At 42.0% G+C, this 17,997-nt stretch overlaps 1 protein-coding gene and 1 non-coding gene across 2 annotated transcripts; both read left to right on the top strand.

Moving 5' to 3' along the window:
• The first annotated feature begins 1,911 nt into the window (after positions 1-1,911).
• LOC124064665 (hyaluronan-mediated motility receptor-like) lies at positions 1,912-5,181 on the top strand. The gene is made up of 2 exons (XM_046399311.1): positions 1,912-3,231; positions 3,324-5,181. The coding sequence occupies exons 1-2, from the start codon at positions 3,206-3,208 to the stop codon at positions 5,143-5,145; spliced, it is 1,848 nt and encodes a 615-aa protein (XP_046255267.1). The 5' UTR covers positions 1,912-3,205; the 3' UTR covers positions 5,146-5,181.
• Positions 5,182-5,533: 352 nt separating this feature from the next.
• Positions 5,534-5,615, top strand: trnas-uga. Its single transcript has one exon. It is a non-coding gene; the product is annotated as a tRNA-Ser (tRNA).
• Positions 5,616-17,997: the final 12,382 nt, after the last annotated feature.

Genomic DNA, 17,997 nt, shown 5'->3' with positions numbered 1-17,997 from the left:
AAATTTGAGTGTGGTGGAGTGATAATGTCCCTGCCCGCCATTAGTGCCCTTGAGCAAGGCACTTTACCCCCAATAAATATATCCCCCCCAATGCAGCCCACTGCTCCTGTGTGTTTCACTGCATGTTGCGTGTGTGTGTGTGTGTGTGTGTGTGTGTTTCAGCTTTTGAATCTCTCTCCAAATTTTCAAGGATAGAGTAATAAAGGGATTAGCCCTATCTGAAAGTCCAGTAACTTTATATCCGAAATTATAGCTTGAAGTGGGATAGTATTAGAAAGTGCCAGTTCCAAATCTTTCTATCTCGCAACATAACAAGGATTACACCAGCACATGAGAGGCCGAAGCTGAGCTGCATAATAGTACTCCAACAAGCATGGAAGACCCAACCCCCCATACTCTTTTTTAAGTTGTAAAGTTTTATGCAGAGATGATGGATAATTGTGCTGACTTTATTAATCAATCACAGCCTAGAGATACCTCATACAGAGTGACAAATCAATTGGCTATGAAATTACCTGGGCACGTCTTCAATACGAAGGCGCACGGCTATGAAAGCTATAAATCTCCGAAGAGAGAAAACAATAGAGCTATGAAAGATTACAAATGGAATATACAAAACTCTCTACAACTAAGAATCACTCCAACAGGAGGAAAATAACTAAGGATGGAAATTTCTACCAGGAACCAAAAATCACTCTAAATGCAGAGGAAAAACTATCTACTAAATAAATCTAAGAAAGAACTAAACATCACTCCTACGGAGGAAGAAGAGGACAAAAGAACAAATAGGTGGATACAATCAGGTAATCGGGGAGAGAATCAGACTGAAGACACATGAGGAAGGGCAGGTGACCTGAAACAAGAGGAGAGTTACTTTTCAAAATAAAACAGGAAATCATGAGACATAAAGCCAAAACAAGACAATACCTCACCGCGGTGTGACACTCAGGCAATAAAACACAGTTGTCACTGATGCACTTGTGATGCATAACGGTAACAACAAGTGGCAAAATATGAACACAAATAAAACACGTGTCATTCATTGAACACAACGATTCAAAATTGACCACACTTATTTCTCAATAATATAAGCCAGTTCAGAGTGCAAGCAGGTTGGTCCTGCAAGCTCATGACAGCAATGGATCAGAGACACAGAGGATGAGTGCATGTAAGAAGAGGTAGAGACGGAGGACAAGAAGGACGCAGACGAAGAGGAACAGGAAAAGGAGGAGGGAGAGTAAGAGTGCCAATTTCTGATTCGGGCTACAGTCATAGACCATGTACTGGTGCATGGCATGACCATGAGGTAGGCAGGACAAAGAGTCCAGCCAAACATCAGCCGATTCTCTGTGTCCACCATAATCCGGAGATTCAGACATGAGAACAGGTAGTCTACTTTACTGTACTGTTTTATCATTGAAAGTTTAAAGTACTACTGTATACTGTATATATATTTCAAAACATTACATTTCATATATTTTGCACATTCTCTTTTGGCAGAATTTCAGACTGCCATACGGGGGTGGAAGGACACCCATGTTCAAACCCCAGCAGGAGGCCATTGTAGCTGACATTGTCCGTCAAAACAACGCTATTACACTACGGGAAATACAGCAACAAATTATTGAGAACCATACAGACTTCGAGGGAATCAATAGTGTGAGCCTTTCCACCACTGACCGTATCCTCCATCGCAACAGGATACGAATGAAACAAGTTTACAGAGTGCCCTTTGAAGGCTGATTCAGGCTGATTTTTTTCCACAGTACCTATTATACTACAGTTTATGTTATGTAAATGCTAAATCCACTGAGTTGTGAAATCTTTTTTGTCTTTACTTTTGGAGATACAAAATGCATGTGCTATACTTTATAATAATAATAGTAATAGTAACACATAATAGTAATAATAAGCAGTTGATAAAATAGGATTAAAAACAGTAATAATAAATAGCTGTGTGGAAATTCATGAATATTGAGCTGATTTTTGCTAAAAATGTAAGTTGAATAAAGAGGTACTTTTGTTGTATAATTTGAGTATAGACGCTTTTATTTTGAAACGCTGTGATTTTCGTGATACTCTCTTGCTCGTTTCCTTTGCAATATAGTAAAGACGTAGAGCAGTGAAGAACAGCAATTTGGATCTGCGCCATGTTCAGCTATCTTTGTAAGCCTTTAACTTTAGAAAAGAGTTGAAATAGTTGACAAAAAAATCGCTAAACTTTCAGGAAGGAATCTGCAGTAGTTAAACTGACAACCTGTGGATGCTGTTTGATGACCAGAACAATTTTTTTTTCGTCGCGTTTTCTTTGTTAAACCCTGTCTCGGAAAGCGAATGTTCATTCCTTGCGTTAATGAAGTGTTAACGATTAGTAGCACTCTTGCCGTAGTAGTTTATGCATACTCTTGAAGAAATACTTTAAATGTTACTTTAAAATTAAAATGCGAAGTGTATATGTTGATTGTATGTTTATCGCAAGAGGTAAAAGGTGTTTTATTTGAAGTACATTTGGCTTGAAACAAGCTCTTAATCAACTTAGAAAGGAAACAGTTTAAACATGTAATAATTGGAAGTGTTATGTTTATGTGCAAAACGTGTATGAGTTGCAGTGCAAGGTGTTTATTCAATTTAATTTATGTATATGTGTGTAGGTAATTTTGTATTGGTTGTTCATTCAGTTACAATACAACAGTTCAACTGTATCATATCAGTGTGTGTTTGGTCATTGCACTTTGACTTTGCTCCTAGATGGACCTAGAATATGCAAGGTGTACACACCCAGTAGTGGGTTATATTAAGTTGATGAGGCCTAGTTTTGGTGTAACACAGCTCAGTGTCACTCAGTCTGAAGTCAGTAACAGGTTTTAAATCCTGATTTGAATATTGGCAGCCATTTTGATTACATTGAAACTACAGATTGTGATTTCAATTAAAAACATGTGGAGGGAAAATGGAATGGAACTGTATAGTTCAAAGCAACATAGCATAGAATCTTCATGGCTCAAAGGATCAAAGGATCAAAGGAAAATTCCATTCTACGGTCCCTATATAAGCAGCAGCTCTTCAGATCATTTCAAACCCTTCAACAGGTGACCACTGCGAAAACGTGCCACACAACGCAAGACAATCTTCCTGAGCAGACACTATTACAGAAGGCATCTGTTCATTGGAAACAAAGTGCTACTGTAAACCACAACCAAAGAAAATGCAACAAGATAGGAAAGCAAGAGAGTAAGTTTATAACTATTTTTGCACACTGTTTGCTTTTTGCTCTCACTCTTCTTCTGAATTTCCCCACTAAAATTCATCTTATCTTATCTTAGGACTCCTGAACCAAGCTTCACAGACAGATCATCCAACAGCCGTCAAAACCTCTCAATGGAGTGCCCTGCACCTCGTCAAGAAACTGAAGAGCTGAAAGACGCTTTGGCTAAAGAGAAAGCCCTCTGTTCAGATCAACAGAACATCATAAAAGAACTTAGGAAGCAGCTGGATGAGACAAAGAAAGAGTTGAAGAGACAGAAATCCCTGAAAGAAACGTTTATCATCAAGGCAAAAGAGACAAACAGAGACATGGAGAGGCTGAAAAAACACTGTGATCCTCACACTCTCAGAACTGCAAATATTGCCGATCCGAGTGAAACCACCAGGGAAAAGAAAAAGAGAGTCCTCCACAATGATTATGAAAAACTGCAAATGGCTTATATTATCAGAAAGGAGAAGTTCACAGCTGAGCTCCAGGCAGAGAAGGAGAAGAACCAGTTTCTCCAAGCACAACTAGACACAAGCAGCGCTATATACCATGATCTCCACAAAATGTATCAAAATGATGCCAACAAGGCCAGAGAAATGGCTAACGTGCTTCGGTGTGAACTTGAGAAGGAGTACCAGCAAAGGATGATCCTTCTAAAGTACCATGAGGAGCTGCAAGAGAAATACAGACACAGCCAGGAAACACTCACTGCTGAGCTTCAGGCGGAGAGGGAAAAGAAAATACTTCTCCAGCAAGAACTGGACAGCATGAAAGTTTCCTACCGTGAGGACCAACTAAGGTATGAAGTCTCCAATGTCAGACAGCAGGCTGGTACCCTCCAGGGTGAGCCTGAGAAGGAGACCCAACAGAAGACAGTCCTGCTGAAAGAATATGAGGAGCTGAAAGCGGCACACATGCACAGCCAGGAGACGTCCTCAGCTGAGCTTCAGGAGCAGAAGGAGAAAAACAAGCTTTTCCAAGAAGAACTGAAGAGGATCAGTGTTTCATACCTAGAGATCAGTCAAAGGTATGAAACAGATATCCTCGCTGCCAGACAGCAAGCTGACACCCTTCAGTGCCAGCTTGACAGAGAAATTGAGGCACACACAGAAAGCCTTTCACAAAGTTTTAACACAATCAAGAAGCTGAAGACTGCCCTCTGTCAAAAGGTGGTGGAGGAGACCAACAAAATGGAGCAGGAAGAGTCACCTTATAAGAGAGAGCTGGAGAGGCTGAAAGCTAAGCTCAGTGAGCAGATCTCACACAACAAAAACCTTTCCACTGAGCTCGAGGCCGAGAGGAAAGACGACCCGCCTCCAAGAAATATGGCCTGGCCTGAGGAGAAGCATGAGGATGAGCCCGGCCCTGCACCTGCTGTGGACCCACCAAAAGAAGTTGAAGTCACTGAGGAGCTGCCGAACAATCAACAGGCATCCACCTCTGATGCACCAGAACTCGAACATCAGCCTCCACCAGACCTGCCTCCAAGAAATACGGCCAGGCAGGAGGAGAATTGTGAGGATGAGCCCGGCCCTGCACCTGCTGTGGACCCACCAAAAGAAGTTGAAGTCACTGAGGAGCTGCCGAACAATCAACAGGCATCCATCTCTGATGCACCAGAACTCGAACATCAGCCTCCACCAGACCTGCCTCCAAGAAATACGGCCAGGCAGGAGGAGAATTGTGAGGATGAGCCCGGCCCTGCACCTGCTGTGGACCCACCGAGTGAAGCTGATGACCCTGACCCTGAGTCTGATGCATCAGACCTTGAACACCAGGAGGAGGCTGAGATCTCCGAGGAGACTCCCCAACCAAAGACGCCTTCCTTCTGGAAAAGAACGCGTCACGTCCTCGGCTTGAGGAAACCACAAAAGTGGAAAAATACGAACTAGGACTTCCAAAAACACCATCATCCACCAACATCAAAATAAAAACAAACACTGAAATTCTTTGGACCCTTTCTACTGCAGACATTTTGGCTTGTCATAGCGTGACAAGCCAAAATGTCTGCAGTGAAAGCGGTTCTGCTTAACATCCTGACAGACAGTAGGGTTTTCTCCGGGTGTTCCGGTTTTTCCCACAAATCCAAAATCACCCAGAAAAGTGATTGATAGATGGATTAAAAAAAAACAAAAACACACACACACATGCATATATATGCATAGAAAATAAAATGAAAAAAAAAAATTATATAATTTCGGTACAATAAATAGCTTATTTTAATTATTTGACAGCTGTACAGTAAGATCTGTAAAGAACCTAAACTAATAAACTAATAATGTCACGGTGGCCGAGAGGTTAAGGCGTTGGACTTGAAATCCAATGGGGTTTCCCCGCACAGGTTCGAATCCTGTTCGTGACGTTCTACCTTCATTCAATTTTCCTGAGGGACTCATCCCAAAGGGATCAATGAAATGAAGTCTAAGTATAAAAGACAGGCAGTTACATGTGCATTGGTGTAACTTAGGCCTACTAAATGGCTGTTAGTCAGAGTAGGCATATGTGACGTCCACAAATATTGACATTTGTGGTTTTGAAGGGTTATCTTTAAAATCAGTGTGGTGCTCCAACCAGCAGGGGGCGCGGTCATGTAGTGAGTCTCTGCATGTCCGTTACGGACTTCCTCATAACTGCAGAGAATGCAAATACATCGGTACGCTGTTGCCCTGCCTCATTTTTATTCTCCTGAATTTCAGGTCAGTAATGTGCCAAACACCACAAAACACACATAAAACCAAGTAGAGAGATGTAAACTAGTTATTTGAGCGCATAGTTTGTCGCTAGCGAAAGATGAAAGTGAAAGATGAAAGTGACATATTTTGTCATTGGAGGGAACTTTGTGCTTTGTGCGAAATTTGTGCTCTGCATTTAACCCACCCAAGTGACGTGCAAGGTACCCCAGGTACCTCAGCCATGGACACCAGTACGGGGAATCGAACCAGCAATCCACCGGTTACGGGTCGGACACCCTAACCACTGATCCACGACGTAAGTTATGCTAGAGGACGGCAATTTATTTGTTTCACCAGACACTGTGGCACACACATTTTCTCCCCTGTGAAAGTATGTACAGTTAGTAAAAGCCTATGTTTGCCGGTTAGTTCAGTTTACTGTTTGGTCCCCCATGTTAACCTAGTGTGTAATAGTTGGGTGCTCCGTTAATATTGAGATATTTAAAGTAACGGTTTTGTGAGTCTGTTAAATTGAATTCTGAGCATTCTATACAGTTAAGTGTTAAACTGTTACCGGTAATGAAAGTTTGTAAATGCAGTCAAAACAATTTAATGAATAATTGTACCAAGAATTTTGTATTTTGAATCGATGTAAATATGTATTCTGTACATGGAAATTTAGTTTCTTATGGGTATTTGTTTGACATGGAAATTAGAATACATATGTTACATGACATTGGTCAAGAAGTATACATTGTATGTAAAGATGATTCTGAAAGGGAAAAATGTACCTATTCAGGGAAGTGTTTAATAAATATAACTGCAGAGAATGCAAATACATCGGTACGCTGTTGCCCTGCCTCATTTTTATTCTCTTGAATTTCAGGATATTTATCTGTTCATGCGGTGTCGTCTCGGCGGTACCCGCAACACATACTGGCTCACAGCATGGAAAATAAACTACACCACTTTATTTACAGAGCACAGCTCATGTACTGAGGGGATTATTATGATTTTCCGCACTACAAGGCGCACCGGATTATAAGGCGCACCTTCAATGAATGGCCTATTTTAAAACTGTTTTCATATATAAGGCGCACCGCATTATAAGGCACATAGGATAGAAGCTACAGCAGTGGCTCGGATTGCGTTTTGTGTCCACTAGATGGGGCTGCGCTAAAGGGATGTCAACAAAACAGTCAGATAAGTCAGTCAAACTTTATTAATAGAATACAAACCAGCATTCTGACAACTCCGTTCACTCCCAAAATGAATAAACAGCTGTGTTATTATTTTTCCTGAGGTAATGTCAGCGATGTAGTATTTTCGCGACACAGTTTATCTTTTAACAACAGCAAGGTATAACAGGTAGTGCAACATTTTTATCACGTAGTGGACGGGAACTTTTCCTCGATTCAGTAAACACGTAAAAGAGTCTCCCTGTCTTGGTGAACGTGTGTTCGCCTTCCGTCATCCACTGCTCCCATGCAGTTCGCAGTCTAGCTTTGAATGCCCTGTTGACACCAATATTTAGCGGTTGGAGTTCTTTTGTCAATCCACCCGGAATGACGGCAAGCACTGAATTAGTGTGCTTCACTTGTTTTTTGACTCCATCGGTGATATGGGAGCGCATGGAGTCGCAGATCAATAGGGACGGGGCTGTGTGAAAAAAGCCACCCGGTCTCTTGACGTAAATTTCCCTCAGCCACTCACTCATCTTTTCTTCGTCCATCCATCCCTTCGAGTTAGCCTTGATAACGACGCCGGCTGGAAAGTTTTCTTTTGGCAAGGTCTTCCTCTTGAAAATAACCATCGGTGGTAGTTTCTGGCCATTAGCCTGGCAAGCGAGAACTACAGTGAATGACGACTTCTCATTCCCTGTGGTGCGAACATTCACCGTACGTACTCCCGTTTTATCCACAGTGCGGTTCACAGGAATATCAAAAGTGAGTGGAACCTCGTCCATGTTGATGATACGCTCCGGCCGGATCTTTTTTTCAGCGATCTTCTCTTTGCAGTATGCACGCAAAGTGGCCAGCTTTTCTTGATAGTCTTTCGGTAGTTGCTGCGAAACACTAGTGCGTGCGCGGATGGAGAGATTACGTCTTTTCATAAACCGATAACACCAGGAAGGACCGCCTCTAAATTCACTGATGTTAAGTTCGCGTGCTAGCACTGTTGCCTTCACTCGAATAGTGACTGTAGAGACACTTCTACTTGCTGCTCTCTGTTCAACAACCCACTGTTCGAGTTTGTCCTCTAACTGTGGCCATCTCGCTTTGTTCCCTCGGAAACTCTGTTTAGTCTTCTTTACCTGGCGCAGTTCATCTTGCTGCTTCCTCCACTTCCGCACCATTGACTCGTTAATGTTAAAGTGTCTCGCCGCTGCTCTTTTCCCATGTTCTACTGCATGACTGATAGCCTTCAGCTTGAACTCTGCGTCGTAAGCGTGTCTCTTGCAAGGAGCCATCTCGGGGTCTTCACACACACACAAATGGTGTTGTACTGGAATTCCTCTTCGCCGTACCGGCGCTTAATCAGAATCAGAATCAGAATTCCTTTATTAATCCCTGGAGGGAAATTAAATCTGTTAATTCGGCCACGCCCCCTGACTACGGTAGCCACGATTGACCAATATTGATCCACAGATAAGGCGCATGGGATTATAAGGCGCACTGTCGGATTTTGAGAAAATTGAAGGCTTTTAGGTGCGCCTTATAGTGCGGAAAATACGGTACTTCAATAATGAAAAAACATGTCATAAGAATGTTTATAATACTGTCACATTCCTCCCAAACCTATGATTGATAAAAAAACAATCCATCTATCTATCATTAACCTATCAGTGCTTATCTTTTGCAGGATTGCAGGGGGCTAGATCATATTCCAGGAAACCTACACAGACACACAGAGTGCATACACACTCTACACAGAAACGTCCTGGCCAGTGAATTCAAACCTTCTTGTTGTGAGGTGACAGTGTTAACCAATGCACCACTGTGTTGCCTTAATAACAACATTGCCTCCCAAAATGCAATTTAGTATACGTAAGGAAGAAGACAAGACTTCTTGTGATTTTCAGTGAGCCAGTAGCCTTTGAACCATTCTACTGTAGTTCAATTGTTGTGAAACTCGAAACACCTGAGTGAGCTGCCGTGCAATTAAAAGAGTTCTGACTTGGAGAGATGATGCTGCACTGTTACGACTGGCGACCAGTCCAGGGTGTACCCCGCCTCTCGCCCGTAGTCAGCTGGGATAGGCTTCAGCTCCCCCGCAACCCTGATGGATAAGCGGTATAGAAAATGGATGGATAGATGGATGGAACCACTGGCAAATCTGGATTTAATGCATGTCTGAAATCACAAGTTGCGGTCAAGGTTTAGTCGGCAATTATGATCATATTTGTCAAAATGGGTCGGCGTCGCTGACGCAGAAATATACTGAACCCTGATGCAGAGTCAAAGGAGCAAGCAGGCAGGCAGGCAGGCAGAGGTCCGAGCAAAAAGTCTTTATTTTTAGATAACAAAACCCAACTTAAAAAAAACACACACTTGTGTCCTAGGATCTGTGAATATCTGTGGCTAAACTCCTGACAAAAACAGGGCATGGCATGGCAAGGCAAAACTAACAAAAGATCCTGGCTTGACATGGATGGAAAAACGCAGACGCTCCGACAAAGGTGACTGGGAAGACAAAATAGACATGATAACGAGACACAGGTGACACACATCAGGAGAAAGCAAGCAATCAGGAAAACCAAAAGCAAAGTTACAAGAAAACGGGAAAACAGGACACACAGGGGAAGTGACGCTTTTCAAAATAAAAGCGGACAAAAAACCTTGAACATAATACATGGAAACACATGACAAGATAAACATGAAACATGGCACATGGACTGAAATCAAAAGACAAAGCATAACCAAAAACCAGGCATGACAATATTCAACTTTATAGTGCAGTGTGACATAAAAGCACAATCATCTCTATACATGTGATGAGTTCAAATGGAGTCAACTTATTAGGCTTTAGAATAAACAAGTGGTTAATGTGAAATGGTTGAAGTTTGGTTAGGTTTTGGCCTCATAAATACATGCTTAGGTTAGGTGAAAGATCATACTTCCTGCTGCGGCAAGCGTCCTACGTCATTTCCTGTTGTTGTGTGTTAGTGGTGGTACGAGCAGCTCCGTCTGCGCTTTAATTAAAGATCGCTTAAGCTGTTCTAATATTCGCTGTAGCGAGTAATTTCACACTGTTACCCTGATCGTCTGTTCTAGTCATAGACGTCATCACTCACTTTATTAATTTGCTAATCTTATAACCGATTAGCATTTGCCAAATTCCGCTAAGCTAGCTTAGCCTGTTCATTAGCGATGGCTTCTCTGTCTCCCTCTCGCTCTCCTGCTCTCTCCTGCTTGGTGTGTCAAATGTTTACTTATTCCTCTGCCTCCTTTAGTGAAAGTGGTAAATGTAATAAATGTAGTTTACTTGTAGCGCTGGAGGTGAGGCTTAGTGAACTAGAAGCACGGCTCCGCACCATGGAAACAAAGTGTTTAGCTACTGTTGTTAGTCAGCCCCCATTAGCCGGTGCGGGCCGATCTAGTGTAGCTCGTAGCCTGCCCCCGGTAGCTCCCGAGCAGCCGTTAAACCAGGGAGGCTGGGTGACTGTACGGAGGAAGCATAGTCCTAAGCACAAGCCCACAGCTCACCCTCAACCTCTTCACGTTTCCAACAAGTTCTCCCCACTCAGCGACACACTGAGAAACCAACTCTGGTGATTGGCAGCTCTGTAGTCAGAAACGTGAAGTTAGCGACACCAGCGACCATAGTCAAATGCATTCCTGGGGCCAGAGCGGGCGACATTGAATCTTATCTAAAACTGCTGACTAAGGATAAGCGTAAATACAGTAAAATAGTAATACATGTCGGCGGTAATGACACTCGACTGTGCCAGTCGGAGGTCACTAAAATTAATGTATGTACATTCGCAAAAACTATGTCGGACTCCGTAGTTTTCTCTGGACCCCTACCCAATCTGACCAGTGATGATATGTTTAGCCGCATGTCATCATTCAATTGCTGGCTGTCGAGGTGGTGTCCAGCAAACAATGTGGGCTTTGTAGATAATTGGCAGACATTTTGGGGAAGACCTGGTCTCATTAGGAGAGACGGCATTCATCCCACTTTGGATGGAGCAGCTCTCATATCTAGAAATCTGACTGACTTTCTTATTAAACCAAAACCCTGACAACCCAGAGTTGAGACCAGGAGGCAGAGTTGCAGTCCTACACGCCTCTCTGCGCTTCCATTACAGTTACCCACCCAATATCCCACAGAGACTGTGTCTGTCCCCCGACCACTTAAATTAATTGAACCAAATTCAAAAAGAGGAGTTATACATAAAAATCTAATAAAGATCAACACCAACACCTCCACAGCTACAACAAATAGGAGAATTAAATGTGGACTGTTAAATATTAGATCTCTCTCATCTAAAGCTGTACTAGTGAATGAGTTAATATTTTTTATTTATTTTATTTATTTTTATATTTTGCTTAACCGAAACCTGGCTTCGGCCAGAAGAATATGCCAGTTTAAATGAATCCACTCCCCAAAGTCATATTAATACTCAGATTCCTCGAGACACCGGCCGAGGAGGTGGAGTTGCCGTCATTTTCGACCCAAACCTATCATTTAGTCCAAAGCCCAAAGTCAACTACCATTCATTCAAAAGCCTTATTCTTAGTCTCTCACACCCTACCTGGAAAACAATACAACTAATTTTTATTGTTGTAGTGTACCGCGCTCCTGGCCCATACTCTGAATTTTTACTGGAATTTCCAGAGTTCCTATCGAGTCTGGTCCTTAAAACTAATAAAGTTATTATTATGGGTGATTTCAACATCCACGTGGATGATAGTAATGATAGCCTTCGCGCAGCATTTATCTCTCTCTTAGATTCAATCGGCTTCTGTCAGTGTGTACATGAACCCACTCATTGCTTCAATCACACTCTTGACCTTGTTCTGACATATGGTATAGATATAGATGTAGAACATTTAACTGTCTCTGAACAAAATCCCCTTCTATCTGACCATTGTTTAATAACTTTTGAATTTATACTATTTGACTTCATACCATCCGGGTACTCCGGCTTCCTCCCACAATACCAAAAACATGCACATTAGGTTAATTGGCTACTCTAAATTGCCCCTAGGTGTGAGTGTGAGAGTGTGTGGTTGTTTGTCTTTGTGTGTTGGCCCTGCGATTGACTGGCGACCAGTCCAGGGTGTACCCCGCCTCTCGCCCGTAGCTGGGATAGGCTCCAGCTCCCCCTGCGACCCTGATGGATAAGCGGTATAGAAAATGGATGGATGGATGGACTTCATACCACCAAGAAAAAACTCCTACACTAGATACCTGTCTGATAGTGCTGTGACTAAATTTAAAGAAACAGTTCTATTGTCATTAACTTCAGTATCATGTCCCCATACGAGTGAACAATACAATAATCCCTCTGAAATCGACCATTTCGTGAACAGTGCTGCAAGTTTACTAAGGACAACTTTAGACTCTGTTGCTCCGCTAAAAAAGAAACTCATAAAGCAAAAGAAACTTGCACCCTGGTATAATACAGAGGTTCGCAAATTAAAGCAAAATGTGCAAAAACTTGAGAGGAAATGACGTCCCTCCAAACTTATTGAATCTCGCTCAATCTGGCAAGACAGTCTTAGGTTATATAGGAAGGCCCTACGGACTGCCAGAGCAGCCTATTACTCCAAATTAATTGAGGATAACAAGCATAATCCCAGGTTTCTCTTCAGCACTGTAGCCAGGCTGACAGAGAGCCACAGTGCTATCGAGCCTTGTATCCCTGTGACCCTTAGCAGCAATAACTTTATAACCTTTTTTAACGACAAGATCTTAAACATTAGAGACAAAATTCAGCACCTACTGACCTCAGCTGATCCTGATGTAACATCAGACATTAGTGTCTTAGAACCAACAGTAGAAACAGATATTCATCTTGACTGCTTTTCACCTATTGATCCCCATCAGCTATACTCACTCGTATATTCATCCAAGCCAACAACATGCCTCTTAGACCCCATCCCTACCAAACTTCTCAAAGAAGCTTTACCCTTACTTAGCACCTGTCTATTAGACATGATCAATCTGTCCCTGATAACAGGCTATGTACCCCAGTCCTTTAAAGTAGCTGTAGTCAAACCTCTCCTTAAAAAACACACACTTGATCCAGAGGTTTTAAGCAACTATAGACCAATATCTAACCTTCCATTTCTTTCCAAGATCCTTGAAAGAACAGTCGCCAATCAGTTATATGAATTTCTTCAAAATAATAACTTTTCAATCTGGCTTTAGAGCTCATCATAGCACAGAAACAGCATTGGTCAAAGTCACAAATGACCTCCTCCTGGCATCAGACAAGGGATTTATCTCTGTCCTTGTACTGTTAGACCTTAGTGCTGCATTTGACACCATTGACCACTCTATATTACTGCACAGATTGGAACACCTAATTGGCATCAAAGGAACTGCATTAAGCTGGTTTCAGTCTTATTTATCAGAGCAATTTCAATTTGTTCATGTTAATGATACATCGTCCACACTCTCAAAAGTTAGTCATGGAGTTCCCCAAGGTTCTGTCCTTGGGCCAATATTATTCAGCCTGTATATGCTCCCCATTGGTGATATTATTAGGAAACACTGCATACATTTTCATTGTTATGCGGATGATACACAATTGTACTTATCAATGAAACCAGATGAAACAAATCAGCTAGTCAAGCTTCAGGCATGTCTTAAAGACATAAAAACCTGGATGACCAGCAACTTCCTACTTCTAAATTCAGACAAAACTGAAGTTATTGCTCTGGGCCCCGAACACCTTAGAAATAAATTATGCAGTGATATTGCATTGATAGATGGCTTAGCCGTGGCCTCAAGCTCCACTGTAAGAAATCTAGGAGTTATCTTTGACCAGGACATGTCCTTTAACTCGCACATAGCAAATATTTCAAAGACTGCATTCTTTCACCTCCGCAATATCGCAAAGATTAGGCACATCCTGAGTCAGAAAGATGCAGAAAAATTAGTCCATGCATTAATTACATCTAGACTGGATTACTGTAACTCCCTTCTGTCAGGCTGCCCCAGTAAATCCATAAAGACTCTCCAGCTAATCCAGAACGCTGCAGCACGACTACTGACAAGAACCAGCATGAGAGACCATATTTCTCCTGTTCTGGCTTCTCTACATTGGCTACCTGTAAAATTCAGGATAGATTTTAAAATTCTCCTCCTCACATATAAAGCCCTGAACGGTCAGGCACCATCCTATCTTAAAGAGTTAATAGTACCCTATTATCCCACCAGAACTTTGCGTTCCCAAAATGCAGGGCTACTTGTGGTTCCTAGAGTCCTCAGAAGTAGATTGGGAACCAGAGCCTTTAGTTATCAAGCTCCTCTACTATGGAACCATCTTCCGGTTTCGGTCCGGGAGGCGGACACCCTCTCTATATTTAAGAGTAGACTAAAAACTTTCCTCTTTGATAAAGCTTATAGTTAGGGCTGGCCTAGGCCGGCCCCTAGTTATGCTGCTATAGGCTTAGACTGCCGGGGGCCCTCCCATGACACACTGAGCTCTTTCTTCCTCTCCCTCTCCTTCTGCACACATTCATGGCCCATTAATGCATATTACAAACTCAACTTCTTCCCGGTAGTCCCTGTGCTTTCTTGTCCCGCAGATTCCTAGCGATCATGACTGGACCTCCTGCTGCGGTCCTGCTGTCGTCCTGCTTAAAACCTACTGCAATTACTACTGTTTAGTCATAATCTGATTTAAATCTGTTACGACTCAGTACAGCTACTACCATTATTGTTACTACCATTGTTATCAAAATCACCATAATACCTTCTGTATACTTCATTGTCATTATCATTACCTACATTCCGATACTTCTGGTATTATTACTGCTGCTATGCATCTCTGTTTGTGTGCTCCTTCTCTCACACCCCACCCCCTCTGCCTCTCTCCCTTGCTCTCTCTGTCGCTCTCCTGCTCTCTCTCTCTCTCTCTCTCTCTCTCTCTCTCTCAACCCAACCGGTCAAGGCAGATGGCCGCCCATCTTGAGCCGGGGTCTGCTCTGAGGTTTCTGCCTTCTAAAAGGTAGTTGTTCCGGGCCACTGTCGCCAAGTGCTTGCTCAAGGGGGAATGTTGGGCTCTCTCTATTTTACAATTTAATTAAAGAGTTTGGTCTAGACCTGCTCAAATTGGAAAGTGTCATGAGATAACTTTTGTTGTGAATTGGCGCTATATAAATAAACTGAATTGAATTGAATTGAATTAATCTTCAGTACATAAGGTATGCAATAAAAGACATGATGTAAGTTAAGTACTTTACATTGGTTAACTTCACATGAGACACAGACAGCAGTCTCCTGGGTGAAAGCTCTGTGTATGTTTGACCCATACAAGCTATGAGTGTACTGAATGACATTTTATGCTTTAGTTTCAGCTCCTGCTGTGAACTATAACCAAAATTGGTATTCATAGCATCTTCAGAATAATATGTTGTTGCATTGTTAAATGGTAATGGTGGCAAGTTCGACTCTTTTTACTGAATTAGATCGTTCACTCTCAAACAGTAAATTGAATGAATCTTTTTTTGAGTCATTTCGTTCATTTTTACAGCAGGTCCTGCTGTAGCCCTCTTGTGGGCGTTGTAAAAAAGGCCGTGGGTCACAAACACTAAATACAGAAGGCATGATTGTTTGCTTCAGCTGACAAGTATAATACACAAAAAGCCACAAACAATTGAAACCATGTGAAAAGCTGGGAAAGCAAATACACACCACAATAAAGTGACTTGTGTCCTGCATCCTCCCTGCCATATTTGTTTAACAGCACGACAGTGACTAGGTGACTGTCATGTGACAAATGAAAGAAAGAATGAACCGTATGAACGATCCGTGAACGAACTGTAGTGCTTGCTACTTGCCACACAGCCTGAGCTGCCTGACTGTCACGTGAACGAGGACCTGAGGACGGACTCACAGGTGATTGAGTCGTGAACTAATCATTTCTGTTTCCTGTCTTGCTGACAGAGCTTATGCAGCTGCCTGTCATATGGCAATAGAAGGCACTCCATGAAAATGAACAAACCGCTCACTTGTTCCTTGAGAGGACTTGTTACTCCCGAGTCATATAAAACATTATTTCATATTGAATGACTCTTTCATGAACGACACATCACTGTTGAACAGCACTGTTGGCCATGTGATGCACAGTTCCAAAGTGGGAGGAGTTATGTTATGCACATGGTATATACAAAAACAATATAACATGAGGGGCGGCACGGTGGTGCAGTGGTTAGCACTGTCGCCTCATAGCAAGAGGGTTCCAGGTTCAAATCCCGGTCTGGGTCCTTCTGTGTGGAGTTTGCATGTTCTCCCTGTGCCTGCGTGGGTTTTCTCCGGGTACTCCGGCTTCCTCCCACAATACCAAAAACATGCACATTAGGTTAATTGGCTACTCTAAATTGCCCCTAGGTGTGAGTGTGAGAGTGTGTGGTTGTTTGTCTTTGTGTGTTGGCCCTGCGATTGACTGGCGACCAGTCCAGGGTGTACCCCGCCTCTCGCCCGTAGTCAGCTAGGATAGGCTCCAGCTCCCCCTGCGACCCTGATGGATAAGCGGTGTAGAAAATGGATGGATGTATGGATACTTCTGCAACATCCCAGAAGAAACATACTCTAAAAACAGAACCCTTGTCAAAATTCTGTTGGTTGCAGCTAAAAAAGCCATAACTCGAAGGTGGCTGAAGCCCCAAGCACCCTCGATTAAAGATTGGGTAGATTTAATCTACCCAATCTCTAAATATATAAAATGGAAAAAGTAACATATTCCCTAAGATTGCAACATGACAAATTTTCTAATACGTAATCAAACTGGATAGAATACATTAAACCCAGTAGAAATGAATTTGATTAAGTTGTAAATATATGAGCTTGGTAGGACCATTCCCCACAGTTCTTTTTTAAATAGTTTCAAGTAGTGGAGTAATGAAGAACACGGGGAAAAGCACCCAGGGAGCAAACAGTCATACCAAGGATGAGGAGGGGGAAATAGGCTCCAGCTCCCCCGCGACCCTGACGGATAAGCGGTATAGAAAATGGATGGATGGATGAATATAACATGAGAAATGGAGCTCTTCAAGATTTAAATAGACCTTGACCAGATGAATCATCAACCACATCACAAACTATGTCATTATTTGAGAAAGTCAAAGGTGTGTTTTAATTGTTGGTTATTATTAATATCATTATCCTTGGCCTTGTTTTTAATTTTTGTTAAATTAGACTTTGTCTGTGCTTGATTAAACTGGGTTACATTCTCTCCTATGAAACTAAATAATGGGTAGATACAAATTACTTCTTCATTGACTGTGACTTTTTTAAAATTAGCTAAGCACATGTAGCCTTTGCACAAATACCAAAACACAACTCGTGTGCGTCTTACTTACTTACTTTAAAAGTCTTATTTTTTACAGTTAATTGTTGTCACATATAGATACATATAGGTCTACTGCCCTATAAAATCCAAACCAACTTCAATTAAATTCAATTCATTTCAATTCAATTAATTTATATAGTGTCAAATCACAACAAAAGCACACAGACAGAGGTGCATAGTGTAACCTATATATTACTTAAGTTATAGTTATTTAATTATTCAGCTATTGGGCCACTATCAGAAGTCTAGATTTGGCTCTAGGAGAGGAGAGTATAAAAGAAGGCATGAACAAGGAAACAGTTTTTGGGTGAGTGGTACCATATATTGTGAAAAACAATGAAAAACATAGACAATTACATTCAATCAACAACAATCAATGTGCGTACAAGAAAAATGTACAATTTCCACACAGTGTAGATTATATCCCGCAAATCCTTCCAAAGGATGTATTCGTCCGTATCCCGGAAGTGCAACACAATTCAATGACCCCAAAAAAATGTATGAGGGTCCTGAGGAGAATGTCCAGGCCTATTACTCCTACC

This window comes from Scatophagus argus, chromosome 9, assembly GCF_020382885.2.
Source record: "Scatophagus argus isolate fScaArg1 chromosome 9, fScaArg1.pri, whole genome shotgun sequence".
Taxonomy (NCBI): domain Eukaryota; kingdom Metazoa; phylum Chordata; class Actinopteri; family Scatophagidae; genus Scatophagus; species Scatophagus argus.
Note: the sequence above shows the minus strand (reverse complement) of the source record. Positions and strands in the feature narration are given on the sequence as shown.